The 14,516-nt window shown below is 34.6% G+C and overlaps 2 protein-coding genes across 3 annotated transcripts in view; both read left to right on the forward strand.

The window, feature by feature from the left end:
* LOC105158791 (something about silencing protein 10) overlaps positions 1-4,776 on the forward strand; it is an 11,447-nt gene extending 6,671 nt beyond the window's left edge. For both annotated transcript variants that reach the window (XM_020692986.1, XM_011075662.2), the window contains 9 exons: positions 369-548; positions 975-1,148; positions 1,268-1,336; positions 1,494-1,633; positions 1,735-1,876; positions 2,493-2,758; positions 4,044-4,107; positions 4,209-4,277; positions 4,395-4,776. In XM_020692986.1, the coding sequence (XP_020548645.1) occupies positions 369-548; positions 975-1,148; positions 1,268-1,336; positions 1,494-1,633; positions 1,735-1,876; positions 2,493-2,758; positions 4,044-4,107; positions 4,209-4,277; positions 4,395-4,526 (1,236 nt within the window). In that variant the 3' untranslated portion in view covers positions 4,527-4,776. The remainder of the gene's footprint in view (positions 1-368; positions 549-974; positions 1,149-1,267; positions 1,337-1,493; positions 1,634-1,734; positions 1,877-2,492; positions 2,759-4,043; positions 4,108-4,208; positions 4,278-4,394) is intronic.
* Positions 5,545-14,153, forward strand: LOC105158792 (biotin synthase). The gene is made up of 6 exons (XM_011075664.2): positions 5,545-6,016; positions 6,662-6,841; positions 8,162-8,268; positions 9,343-9,548; positions 12,043-12,182; positions 13,625-14,153. The coding sequence occupies exons 1-6, from the start codon at positions 5,828-5,830 to the stop codon at positions 13,934-13,936; spliced, it is 1,134 nt and encodes a 377-aa protein (XP_011073966.1). The 5' UTR covers positions 5,545-5,827; the 3' UTR covers positions 13,937-14,153.

Here is a 14,516-nt window from a genome sequence, read left to right on the forward strand (position 1 = left end):
GAAGTGCTACCACTGGCATGGATGGTTAAAATTTCTTCTGTTTCCATTGAGTTTTTTTGCCTTAAGTTAAATGAGTAGTTGTTATGTAGGTGTATTTCTAACCAGAGTTTTTCATTATTTATTTTCATAGTTCAAGCCTAAATTTATTAGAGTTCCAGTTTTATGTTAGGAAGGATATTTACTAGATGATATAAAAGATGATTAACATAAACTGGAATTAGTTTTGTAATGTGAAAGCTAAAATATCAAAATAACATTTTATTGTATAACTGTTCTGATTTTGGCTCACCCGGAATCCTGGATATCCTGCTTGATTTAATGTGTTTTATTTCGTTGTATGGTATTGATTATTTGCATTATTTGTGTAGATTAGAGAGCGAGAGAGTACGAAGAAGGGTGGGATGCACTATTTGGAGGTTAAGCAGCTTCTATTGCAAACCTTTTGCCAGGCTATAACCTTCTACCTTCTTCTCAAGTCCGAAGGGCAGCCAGTTCGTGATCATCCAGTTGTTTCTCGTCTGGTGGAGATAAAGAGTTTATTAGATAAGGTATTCTTCTCATTTCTAGGCAAACTTGATTTATGATTTGAGAGAAATAGAAGGTCTCGGGTTGAGCATAAAGAGTTCTTATTACTTACATGGGAAGAAGTTCGAACTGGAAATGCAAGTATCAACTTGCTTCTTACCAAATAGGTGAAAAGGTTTATTTGCCATTGTTTGGAGTAACTTATAAGTGCTTTTGTTATTCAATAACATGTTCAGTCGTATTGTAGAAGCTTGTTCTGAACCTTGCGTTGATTTTATGTTTTCTAGTCACTGCATTTTTCTTGGTGGTTCTTTCGCATCCCTAGAATTGTAAATCTGGCAAACATGAACATTGTTCAAACTGCCATTATCCTAGATAACATTATTACAGTAGGTCTAACCTATTTTCATACCGCGAGATGCTGACCTCCTATCATTTCATGGTGGCAGATAAAAGAAATGGATGAGAACCTTCCGTTTGGCATGGAGGACATTGTGAACAAGGATGTGAATAATGCAACTGCTGCAAAGCTGGTTGAAGAGACTGCTGCTTTAAAATCAGATTCTTTCATAGATACTCAGATGAACTCCACGGTGTCATCTGACAAACTAGCAATAGCTGAGGTAGCTGTTTCTAGGATACGGCTGTTGATATCCATTAACAATGCTTTTATACCTGTTATCTTTTGTGGCTGACGTACTATTGTTGTAACCCCATCCTTTGCTTTCCGTAATGCTTGTAGCCTGACAAAGCAGCTGACTGGAATACCTTGACAAATTCAAAGAATAATGTATCACGGCTCAAACATCAAGTAAGCTGAGCACACCTAGCCGTTTCTGTGATACTGGCTATCTTTTGTATTCTCCATCATTGTCGCTGCTGTTCTAATAGCAGAGTTACGAATTTTTTATTTGTACTTTGATATATGAAGAGTTAGCTTGCTGTATAATGTAATTAAGTTATGGCAGGATAAACAAGTCGGATTGCAGAGTATGGAAATGTTGAAAGTAAGGGCTTCACTTGAGGAGAAATTGAGGCAGAAAGGTGTTTTAAGCAAAATTGCTCCAAAGAGTGTTGGGGTTAGAGAACACCTGCGACCAGTGAATGGGTATCTCTTGTCCATATCCATTTATATACATAGTTACTCATGCATTAATTAATGCCACAATCTGATACTAATTTAAGGCCATCCTAAACTGTGCTTTATAGACAACTTGAGACATTAGATGATTTTGTTGATGAGGCCATGGATATAGATCTGGTGGCAAATAGCCGGAGTAATGATGATGCAAATCTATCACATTCAAGTAAAATTTCCCAGCAACTGACTCTTCATTCCAATAAACGTAAGGTATGCACTGTCGACAATAACTCTTCATTTATGCTACAAACTTTTTTGCATTGTAAGATATCACAATATATGGTTTAATCTTTGCTCGTGGTATAATCTTGAAATATTGTTATAGCCACACCATGATGCAAATAAATGCCGTGGTACTCCTGATAGCAAATAAGAAACTGAAAAATACTAGAGGTTAAAGCCTGCAATTTCCAGGGGCAAGAAAATTTAGGAAATGAGCAACTGATAACTTAAGAAACTAGATCGAATTACAGCTGCAAAAATGATACCAAAAGTTCACTCTTCAAAAGAATGGGTAATAGAATGAGCAACAAACAGCTGTAGAAAAGCTTATGATACTTGAGTAAGTTTAATTTGTTTTTCATTCTCTATCTTAGATGACTTATTTGTTCTGTGATTTTAACTCCAAGAAAGCAGTCAAGAAACATTTTCTTTGGTAGATGAACTTTAAGACTATGTTCATTGCAGGCCTGTTCTAAAGAAAATTGTGCAATCATTTCAATTTCATTGGTCGGGCGAATTTTAGAGTGTGTACTGTTCGTTGCCTGAAATTATATTTGCTCTGCTTGATAAGTTTTTGATGGAACTAAATCGATGTCTTTCTTAGGTTATATCTGGTGATGATGATTTACCAAAACGAGATGATATTGGAGAAAGGCGAAGAAAGCATGAGCTAAGAGTTCTAGCAGGAGCTGGAATTACATCTGTGGATGATGTTGAAGGCGAGACTGGTAATCTTTCCAGCGATGGTGTTGCCGATGTTAATGGAGAAAGCGATTCTGATTCTGATTCTGATTCTGATTTGGAATACTATAAACAAGTGGAACGACAACATGCTGCAAAGCTCGCTATAAAATCTGAAAAATATTCCAGGTACTTAATGTGGATTAAAGTAGAGTACATGCTTGTTAATTGCTGCTGCTTACTCATCCGTAATATACGGATTTGAAAAGTGGATTTTGTGGCCTCTTTTTTTTCCTCTTCTTTTATGTTTCTCCATTTCCATTTTGTTTTTGGGTTTACAACACACTTATTTGATCCTCCTTTGTTCTGTTAGCTAGTATTTGATATATCAAGGTCCTCCACCTCTCTCCTTGCATCTATAACGATTAATGTCTAAATCTTTTTTTCTACTGCACCCCTTCTCCTTTTACAAAATCCTCTCCTTCAAGTATCCACTGTTAAAAAAATTTGAAACCAGTGACAGAGACCTTCTTGTTGAATTAGTGTAGAGTATCCCTCTCTTCTTCCCCTCTAAATTTATAACATTTACATGCCATTCTTTCCAAGTTTGTAATATTGACATGCCCCCACTCTAAATGCTCAGAAACATAAGGGTGTAATTGATCTGTATTTAGTCTAAAAAAGAAGTAGCCGTAAGATTTTTTGGTTATGTTAGGATATTTTTTCTTTGAAAATTGTGTGTGAGGATATTCTTTTAGAAATTGCGGATTGGAATTGTGTTGTTTTTACTTAATTTGTTTTAAATTAGAGTTTGAAGTATATGTTTGTTATAATATTTACAATTAATTTCAACCATGAAACCAACAAAAGAGAACATTGCAATTTGCATTAGTTCGAAGTAAAATGGGGCCCCACTACATCATTTTGTGAAAGTCATTGTAAATTGCATTAGCATTTAAAATTTTTTTATATTATAAGATCTGGTGGCAATAAATTTAACTTAGTGTAGTTTTTACAGCATTATCACTCTAACCCTCCTTCTGTAGCTTCATTTTATTATATGGTGTAGTTGAATAACCTCCTTGTTATTTCTCACATAAGAATATGAAACAAGAGACGACAAAATAAAATATGGGAATTTTGGCACCCAACAAGGTCATAATACAAACAATATTACCTACAGTTGATTCCAATATAAATTTTAATTAATCATTAAAGTATACCTCCAAGCTTCACAAATTATTAAGGGAAAATTGGAAAAATCAATTAAAGAGGCGACATCATCATTATCTGTAAAGTCCAAATGGAAGGAGTTGTGACAAAGATGTCGTCAACTTGGCGGAAAGGTTTTTGTAATTTCAAAAGGTGAAGGGAGTATATGTTGTTATTATACAACTCTCTCCAAGGAGGTTTTGGTAATTAATCCCAATCGTTTCGATTAGTTATAATGTCCTGACTCCAGTTAATTCTGCAGAAAACAAGAAGTGCCATCTTTGCCAGATACTGTTGTTGATGGGAAGCGCCATATCACACATCAGGTACTGGAATTTTGCTAGAGCAGAGGGATTTGCTGCTTTTCACTTTAATTTGCAATTTGATTGCTCGAGGTAATCTGGTTTCTGCTTCCATTGTTCTCTAGATTGAGAAGAATAGAGGATTAACTCGTGCTCGCAAGAAGCTGACCAAGAATCCTAGGAAGAAGTACAAGGTATTTGACTGAAATAGTTTGAAACACCCACTCAGAATACACACATACACACACATATCTCAGCAACAATTAAACTTTCTAATATGCAAACACTAATGCTGTGTCTCTCATTCTCAGTTGAAGCACAAGAAAGCAGAAGTGCGCAGAAAGGGGCAGGTTCGTGAGATCAGAAAGCCCGCAGGTCCCTACGGAGGGGAAGCATCTGGTATCAATGCAGGGATCAGCCGCAGTGTTAGATTCAAGGGCTAATTCTGTTGGTTTCCATAATATTATCCAGTTGGTCGAAAGTAGCTGGCTGGTTCATGTGATGCACTTGCGTGTTCAAATTAAGTTTTCCCAAGTTTCTGCTCTTTGTAGTCTACAGACGAGAAACATGTTCAAACATTTCTCCCAATTACTGCTTAATTTGCCCAAACAAGGATAATTTCTTACTCCATTTATACCACATTGTTACATTCTCCAAAATCAGAAATATGGATGAGTTTCACTTCTTGAAAAATCTGCTTCTTTTGTCACGTCGCATCCTTCTTCCTTCATGTATTCATGCAGTTTAAAACTAGGAATATTCCATGCATATGGGAGAGTGTGTGTGTGTGTAGACAGGCCTAAGACTGTCGGGAAGTCGCTGATCTTTCATTCTTCTTTGACATTTGAAGTGTAATGAAACTTCAACTGAAACCATAGAAGATCTTTCCATGTTCGGCTACCTTTGTCAGAATCTCTTGGAAGGCATAATTCTAACTTAGACTTACAGTTCCTTGTTGTTTATAAGAATTCCCACATTTTCAACTCATAGTAGCATACCTGCAAACTTACTTCAGACAAAGTTTATTAAGCAATACCAGAAGGCCTTCACTCTCTCACCTCCGAGTCTGATTAATAGAGGTGATTTTGGTTAGATTCTAAAGGTTTTCTGGTTTGCAAATAAGAGTATCGGAGAACGCATTGGTATTTGGTTTACTTATTGAGTTGTTATATGTAATATTTTTTGAAAAATTATATACGTTCTCTAGAAATATGAACAATATAATACAAATTATCGTTACTTTTAACTGTCAAGAGTGATTTTTATGGACAAATAATTCGTATATGTCAGGGGTATAAATACAATTATCTCTTTACCTTATACCAATACAAAATACAAAATCCAACATATAATAAACTAACAAAAACACAACTTTTTCTCTCTCAAATTTTCAAGAATATAGAAAGAAAAACATATCAAAATTAGAACATTGGACTAAGATTTCTTTTAAGAAAACTTAGACACCAACTTTATGGACTACGGAGAGTTTTTCTCATTTATGGACCAACAACTTCCAACTAAATAACTACTGCCCACAAAAGTGCAAACACAGTTCAGTGTTTGCACGCTCAACTCAGTTCCCAACTCTCAACTTCGGATTCCCCGAGGAGAGGACAACCCGCATAATTTCACCCCCATTTTCTTCTCATTCCTCACTGATTTTATTGTTTGAAGCCTATTTGGTTCATGTGTTGGATTATACTCTGATTAGAGAAGCAGCTTTTCGGGGTGGATAAAGAGGCAAATGATGTGGATAATGAGATCCATTCGGCGGCCGTTGGGCCAATTTCAGGCGGCGGCGGCGAGTTTCTCATCGTCTGCGGCGGCTGTGGAGGCGGAGAGGAGCATAAGAGAAGGGGCGAGGAATGATTGGAGGAGAGAGGAAATTAAGTCCATCTATGATTCTCCTATTCTCGATCTCCTGTTCCATGCCGTATGTTACCTACATTTTCCTTTCTGATGCAAAACTTGTGGGTGTTCGTATTTTTGTGTGTTTATTCTTTTTTCATTGGATGTTGTACATTTGTGTTCTGTATGCCGTGTTAGCTTCCGTTGTTTTTTGCCTATTTGTTTTTCTACTTCATCATTTTATTTGACTATGCTTGTTTTCTTTGTTTATTATTTACTTTTTTGGGTTTTTTATTTGGGGGGGGGGGGGGAGCAAATTATGATATGGATGACTGTTTGGGTTTAGTGATGACTAGTGGGCTGCAGGTGGGGCTTATGGGATCAGGAGTGTTTTTCTTTCCTCTCTCTAGCTCAACAAGAAGCGGAAATGTATAGTTTCTTAATCGAAATTAACAAGTTAAGTGTTAACTTTTATTTCCAAGTAGTTGCATATGCAAGAAATTATTTGAATCAGAACAGCTTTAACTGAAACTTCCTTGATAGCTTGGGCGAATTTCCATTTCTAGGTAATCTTTTTCCTGTTCTTTCTGATTATTGTCAATGTTTTCTGTTTCTTGGTTGCTTGTTTTCTTTTCTTGAGTTGGCTTACTGTGTCATACCTTTCTGGCTGTTGCTTCCTTTGTCATTGTTTTGTACCCTTTTGATTTTATTGGACTCTTGTTCCTTTCAGGCTCAAGTTCACAGACATGCTCACAATTTCAGGGAAGTGCAGCAGTGTACACTTCTATCTATTAAAACTGGTGGATGCAGTGAAGATTGTTCTTATTGCCCTCAGTCATCTAGATATAGCACTGGCCTGAAAGCACAGAAGCTTATGAATGAAGATGCAGTTCTCGAGGCGGCAAGAAAGGTGAAGTTCTTAACATGACCAAGTAATTTTCTTTCCTCATATCTTCTTGATTAAGACATCTTACATGTGGGATGTGAGCTGCGATCATCTCCTTGTGCCATCATAACTTACTAAACCATCTGAAGTACATCCTCACGGCTTTTATTTATCTGTTCTCCTACTCTTATTTTTTCCTTGCTCAAGTCCATTTCCCTTTTTCATCCATTCCCTGTTTCCATCTTGTTGTTGCCCCTAGGAAAGACCTGCTTTGTGGGTAGGACTGGGAGTTGAGTTCATGGAGTGAGATCCCACATATTTGCTTAAGACAAATAAATATAAGAGAAACCCATGGGAGTTTAGTAGCTGTTGGATTTCAAGAACCAAACTGCTGAAGTTTCTATCAATGGAAGTTCTTCAAATGATCAAAAGTGAGCAAGAAAATCAATGAATTCTCTATCAGGAAGGCCTCCATGGTATCTATACCTGACACACAAATTCTTGAATGGAGCCAAAAAAATACTACCAAAGATAGGTCATTATTACTTGCTCTAGCATTGAGTAACTGGTATACTAGAGCTTTGTTTGGGATTCATATCAATACAATTTTTTACCACTTTTGGTTTGTCAATATGGATTACTGGGTAACTTGGAGTTGAGAGAAGTTTGTGTTCGGATGTTGAATTTTGAATATAGAGGTAGGTAGGGATTAGGATTTAGGAAATATGTAAAGTTGAGTGAATATGTGATTGGTTCTAAAGTTTAGGGGATATAAGATACTAACATAATGTCTAGTTAGTGTGTGGATGATACACATTTTGCTGATATTATATTTGGGTGGAGACTGGTATTAATGTTGGTGTATATATGTATATGTATATATCCTGAGTTGGGTAAAAGAGATGGATGGGAAATAAAATTTGGGTAGAAGTGTTTCTTGGGTCAACTTAAAAAATCTAAAGACGACCAGTTTTCCTTATTAAACATATGGCCTGCATTTCCCTACTTGAAAACTGAAATGGAATATAATATAGGTAATTTGGTCCGCATCAGGAGAAACGGAAGCAATATCGAGGTGGAAGCCTAAAATAATGGGTCTTGATATTTATCGACTTCAAAGGTGTTTAAATGAGTCTCTCCAATAAGGTCACACTATGTAATGACAGGTCAATGACTCAATGCTCTGTGATATTGATATATGTACCAGTGTTGTGCTCGGATATTGTATTAGTAATGTTCTGTGTTTATCCTATTTGATTTATTTGTGTCCTAATCTTATATAAATAAGCTTATACAGTGTGCGCTACTTTGTTGTATGATTTGAATGAGTTTATACATCGACAGGCAAAAGAGGCTGGCAGCACTCGGTTTTGTATGGGTGCTGCATGGAGAGACACTATCGGAAGGAAAACCAATTTCAACCAAATCCTTGAGTATGTTAAAGAAATAAGGTACGGACTATTATACACAGCATGATGGTCAATTTTCTAGCAATTTTTGATCTTGTGTGGCATCAATCCTCAACATTCCTTTTCTGTTTTTCTCTGTTGGGGAGAAAAAAAAGAGACAGAGAGAGACGTAAAGTACATTTCTTTTGAACTCCAGTTTATATATGCAAATTGCAAACAAAGTATGATGTCGCAGGAAAATAGCAGTTTATATCTTAGATGTCAGCTGATGAACCTGTCCATTTTGTTAACTGGGACACTATTGCTGGATCGACGTGTTTTAGTTATCATCTTTTGTAATTTATATCTTCCTTAATGTCATTAAGGATAGATAACTAATCCTATCCTAGCTCTTTTGTAGGACAATTAGAAGCATGTTATTATCTACGTAAATGAGTTAGATCGATTAAGGTGGCTCCTCTAGAATGGCTACATTAAGGGAAATTTTGGCAGTTTGGATTGCTGAATTAGAAATTTCTATTTGTACTGCCCTTGGTTCAATTTAGTAGTAGTTGTTTAAAGGTTGCCTATGCAAAATCAATCAAGAGTAGCTGTCTCGTCTTTACTTCTTCATGAAACGTATTACATGTCTAGACTCTGTCTGCACAAAATTAAGTTTGAGTTCAGTACAAACACGGATGTGTCAGTCTTTAGAAATTACATTAATCTTCTATTGCACAATTGAGCAAAATCATCTTTATGTATACTTACCTTTTGCACACAATAGTATTTGGTATTTATCTTTTGCACACAAATAGCGGTTGGAAAGTTTCCACAAAACTATTACAGTGGTGGTGAGAGTAGTCCTGTAAGCTGTTGCTCTTTTCTTGTTCTACTGCTAAACAACATTTAGCCCAAAAACACATTGAAAATTTCCATAAAAATTACAAGTATGATTACTGTACTGCTGGATTTGTACTACTTCCAAAATGAAATTTACAGTGAAATGGTAACCTTTTCCCAAATCTGCATAGATTAGATTCTTCTTTCATTCACTATGCAAGTTACTGCAGACATTTTTTTATTCCATAGTTGCATTAGTTATCTAAATTTACCAGAAATATTTTCCATGATAAGGGATATGGGGATGGAGGTATGTTGCACCTTGGGGATGCTGGAGAAGCAGCAAGCTTTAGAACTCAAGAAGGCAGGTCTTACAGCTTATAACCATAATCTTGATACCTCAAGAGAGTTCTACCCTAATATCATAACTACCAGAACCTATGATGAGCGGCTGCAAACCCTTGAGTATGTTCGCGATGCGGGTATCAATGTCTGTTCAGGTAATGTGGTTGCTTAGTAATGTGGATGATACTTGCATGCTTGTTAATTCTCTACATGTACTGGCTATGTGCATTATATTATGAATTTAGTTTCACTGCCACATTTCTCTTTTCCTGGATGGTGAGAGATATAATTTAAGTGGGTGTTTGGTTAAATTTAATTAAGAGATTGCATGGGCCCATACATGTTGTAAGATGTGTTGAAATTTATAAGTTAGGGTTTAATTTAAAAAGGAACTCTTTACGTATTTAGAGAGGATAAGGTCATGAAATTTGTAATGACAATTTTGCAATGAATATAATCAAACTCCAAGGAATTTGTTAAAATTTTGAAAATAATTTAGAATTCCTTTTTTACTCTTATAAACTCACTCTTAGAATTTTTTTTTCCCAAATAATTTGTAATATTTTAGAAACTTTCAAATATTTATAAATGTATAAATAAGTTTATAAGTTCACACAAACACCCTTGAGAATAAATCTGTACCATATGTAAAGTATAAAAACTACAAAATTCCAACAAAAACAAAAGAGCACAGATAATTACTATTTCAAGGCGGCCAATGTTGCCAGAAGTGATTCTAAATGCTTTTAGAAATTAATTCACTAGGGGCATAATTTTTGATGAACTGCATATGCACATGATTTTAAATGAGCTGCATATCAACATGCCAAATATATACTAAATTATAAATGCATAACTACAAAGGTTCAGTAAATCAATAGGTTGCGTGTGTAAACGTAGTAATATAATACGAAAAAAAGAAAATGAACTAATAAATTTAGGAATAAAAACAGTGGTAGAATTGGAAAAGGGGTAGAAATGAGTTTTACAGAAATTAAGCTAAAGCTTCAACAAAGGGAAAAAAGGAAAAAAAATAAACACAAACTTGGAAACAAGGAATCACAATCTTACTAATTCCGAATAACTTCTGAAAAATATTAAAAATGACTGAATGGACAAATTCTTTGCATTTTGCTATTTTTCTTCATTCAATTGCTTTCAGTATGGTCCCTCAGACCATTTTCCGATGAATTTTCAGTGAAAATATGGCAAGAGTTTGACTTTTTGGAGGATAAAATGATCATTTTAAGTTTTATTTTATCATTTTTAGTCCCTTAAGTTTGTAAAATTATCATATTAATTCTTTTTTAGAAAGAAAATCATTTTTTTTATATTTTTTATATGGTATGATGTAATTATCTTGTATGAAAAATGAAAACTTTAAACTCTTGTGAACATAATATTAACATATTGTTTAATTTAAATATAATAGTCTCTTTCTTTTTCATTTTCAAAAGTGACAAAAATATCAAAATTATAAATAAATTTATAAAATTTATCTAATCTAAAAATATAATAAAAAAATCTAAGTGGGTTCTTTAATCTTAGGAGTTAAAGATATGTCTAATGAAATTAATTTTAACAATATTATTAAATATTAACAGCTATGATTTTGAAGCAAAAATTGGTGGAATGTACTTTTGATTAAATTATTTGGTGGATTTCAAATGTATATAAAATTCTTTTTAAGAGGTTTTTATAGATCTTTTTCTATAAAATGGGACTATATATTTTAAAAACCTCTTAAAATGTATTTTATATAATGAAATCCATCAGTGAATCTAGTTAAAAAGCATAATCTATCAACTTTTTGTTTGAAAACCCAAACATTATATTGTTAAGGTTTTACTGTTTTAGACTTATCTGTAATGCTAAAATTTACCAACTTAGGCTTTTTTTTATTACATTTTTATATTAGATAAGTTGTACAAAATTATTCAAAATTTTCATTTTTTTAACTACTAAAAAAAAGAGATGTTTTTATTTTAAATTAAGCAATATATTATTATTATATTCACAAAAGTTCAAAATTGTCGTTATTCACATAAGACAATTACAACATATCACACAAAAAATATAAAAAAGTTATTTTTTCGTGTAAAAATGGCTAATTTGATAATTTTACGAATTCAAGGGACTAAAGTGATAAAATCAAACACATTGACCATTTAATCCTCTAAGAGTCAAAGTTTGGCCACATTTTTGCTGGAAAATAGTCAGAGGGACCAAACTGAGAGAAAAAGTAAAGTTTAAGAATGCTAAAGTGAAGAAATGAACTTGAGGGACTAAAGTGATTTTAAACAAAAAGTTAAGGGACCAAATTAGACGCAAAGAAATAATAATAAAAATATAGTTCCCTCCTCAACTAAAAAATTAAGAGAAAATATTAAAGTACAACACTAACCATTTAGATTTAATAGCATATTTGTATCCTCCTCTCCCATTCTTGTTGCTTCTTTTAATTTTTAAACTACAATAGTACAAAATTATGGTTCAAAAATAGAAATATAAAGTTAGAATTATAAGTGTAACATTGTGTATTACTAATAAATATCATATTTATTTGTAAAGACATGTTTCCACAAGTGTAATGCCATATGATACTTTCTGGTCTTATCAAAAGTCAGAGGACCTCCATTTATGTTTCAGGAGGAATAATTGGGCTTGGAGAAGCAGAGGAGGACAGAGTTGGTTTATTGCATACATTGGCAACCCTCCCTTCGCACCCCGAGAGTGTTCCAATTAATGCACTCGTTGCTGTAAAAGGCACACCTCTGGAAGATCAAAAGGTAATAGTTATTTGCCCTGAATATGTTTCAGATTTTCAATAATATTATTTTTGCATACAACATCTACTTTACATTCTGCATAAGAGAAGAATGAACTAGGTAGGAAAAGGAAAAGCCAATGAGAAGGGGAATTCTGAGTGGCATTTTCAGTCTCCTTCCAAGATATTTGACAGTAACTTGGTGCTAGTTGCTGTGATTCTTGGATGGGCTGGATTCAAAATACCTGGTCCATCCTACACATGGTTGGGTTGCTGGGAGGGTGGGGGATGACAACTACCCACCTCCTGCAGTGCAATGGCCACTAGTGCAACATCCTAGCGCCCCCTCCCCCAACCGAAAAAGAAAAAGGAAAACAAAGAAAAGCAAAGAAACCACCATCACACCAAAATGAAATAAAATGTTGATACCTAATTTTATAAGAAAAAAGAGGAAAACAAAATCGAAGGGCAAAAGAGAGGAGCACTTTACGGAAACTCCACGTATGTGTTACCTTGATTATGATGATCTACATTCATCTCGAATAAGGGTGTAGCATAAGAAACCTGTGCAGGTGGAATGCAGCCCCATACTTCTTGCTAGCTTCTGTTCTAAGTTATGTTAACTTCCTAATAGCAGGAAGTCTGCTGCATGTTTATACTCTTAAAGCAAACAGGAAATTTCCCCATACAGTAATTCATAGCAGCTTTATGTGCTGAGCGTGAAACCACTCGGGCTTGAATACTATAAATCTTAAGTATCTTGGTCTTGAAACTCTCCATATACTTTTTCTACATCTGCTGAAACTAGCCTCAATTTTCTGTGTCCTCTGTGTCACTTTTGGTTTAGCTACATTGCAAAGTATCCATTTACAAAATGAAAGCTAAGAAACTGATCTTGCACTTTAGAGGAGGTGGAAACTTCATTTAAATAATAACTAAAAAGTCATGGTATATAGAGTTGTATAGCAATGAATTAGGTAAAGGAAATATAACATATAACTGACTCTAATTCTTTGTACTTTGAATAAGCTGCCCTTTCGGTTTTGAGGTTTTTCCGGCTCATGATTAATCATATCTAGTTGAATTCTCTCAGTCTCACTTAAGTTTGATTTAGTCAGACTCAAGTATAAGCTTCTGATCATGCAGGCTGGTTAGTTTGGGCCTTTCGGCTATCCTATTAATAATACTTGTTTAAAGATTGATTCTAGCTGAACACTCAATAACCAACTGGAAAAGGAAGTTTTAGAGCTGTAACCACTTCTGATATATAGTGCCAGAAAACCGTACAACAAAATGGGAAATCTTTGATTTCCTCCAGCTTTTGTGGTGTTACTAGAATCAAATTTTAATGTCAATTTTACATCCTTGAATGGTGAATATCCTGGAAAGGAAAAAGCATAGAAAAGAAAATTTTGGACTCTTGATCCATCTCACTTCCATTCATTTTCATATTGCTTACTTCAGCCAGTTGAAATATGGGAGATGATAAGGATGATTGCAACAGCACGTATTGTGATGCCAAAGGCAATGGTTAGGCTTTCAGCTGGGAGAGTTCGGTTCTCCATGCCTGAGCAGGCGCTTTGTTTTCTTGCTGGAGCAAATTCCATCTTCACTGGAGAGAAGCTGTTGACAACTCCGAACAACGATTATGATGCTGATCAAACGATGTTTAAGCTTCTTGGACTCATTCCAAAAGCTCCTGATTTCTCAGAGAGGCCGGCAGCCAGAGAATTTGAACCAGAAAATACTGAAGTGGCAGCTGCAAGTTCTGGTTGAAAATGTGATCCTCAATTGCAATCCTTTAACATGGAAAACTGTTATCCTAAATTCATGCAATACTTGCAACCTATCTAGAAGACCTTCTCTTTGCTTTTTTATTGTAGACTTCTGATAAAGCTTTTGTACTTGTTAGAAGGTATTGTCTTTCTTTCATCTAGTTACCGTTTCCCTATGCTAACCAATTAATATTAAGGATGAGAAATTGAATCCTAAAGAGTTCTTTTTTATACAACTGCAAACTTGCTGGATGGACATGCTAAAATGTAGGGTAGTATCTGTATGTTTGAGTTAGATTCGAGCCATTCAGCCAATGACAACTTGGCTCTACGGCAACTTTGAGGCCGTAAAACTTTTCGACGTGGCCTCAACGGCAAGGTAGAGATTCTAAAGATTTTATTAACAAAAGGTACTGGTGATTTAAGTTCCATCTACGTATGAGTATTTGCTTATTTATATAATAACTTTTACATATTCATGTTTGAAATTGTTAATGTGATTGATTAATTTCGTATATCTTGACGATGATGTAACTAATCATTTTGATATGTTAGTGTTCAAGTTTTTTCCCTTGTTTACT

This window comes from Sesamum indicum, linkage group LG3 (assembly GCF_000512975.1).
Source record: "Sesamum indicum cultivar Zhongzhi No. 13 linkage group LG3, S_indicum_v1.0, whole genome shotgun sequence".
In the NCBI taxonomy this organism is placed as follows: domain Eukaryota; kingdom Viridiplantae; phylum Streptophyta; class Magnoliopsida; order Lamiales; family Pedaliaceae; genus Sesamum; species Sesamum indicum.

Excerpts from the sequence above, each read along its gene's own strand:
- LOC105158792 (XM_011075664.2), top strand. The coding sequence starts at position 5,828 with ATGATGTGGATAATGAGATCCATTCGGCGGCCGTTGGGCCAATTTCAG. Across the intron at positions 8,269-9,342 it reads GAGTATGTTAAAGAAATAAG|GGATATGGGGATGGAGGTAT; the intron begins GTACGGACTATT and ends TTCCATGATAAG. Across the intron at positions 9,549-12,042 it reads GGGTATCAATGTCTGTTCAG|GAGGAATAATTGGGCTTGGA; the intron begins GTAATGTGGTTG and ends TTTATGTTTCAG.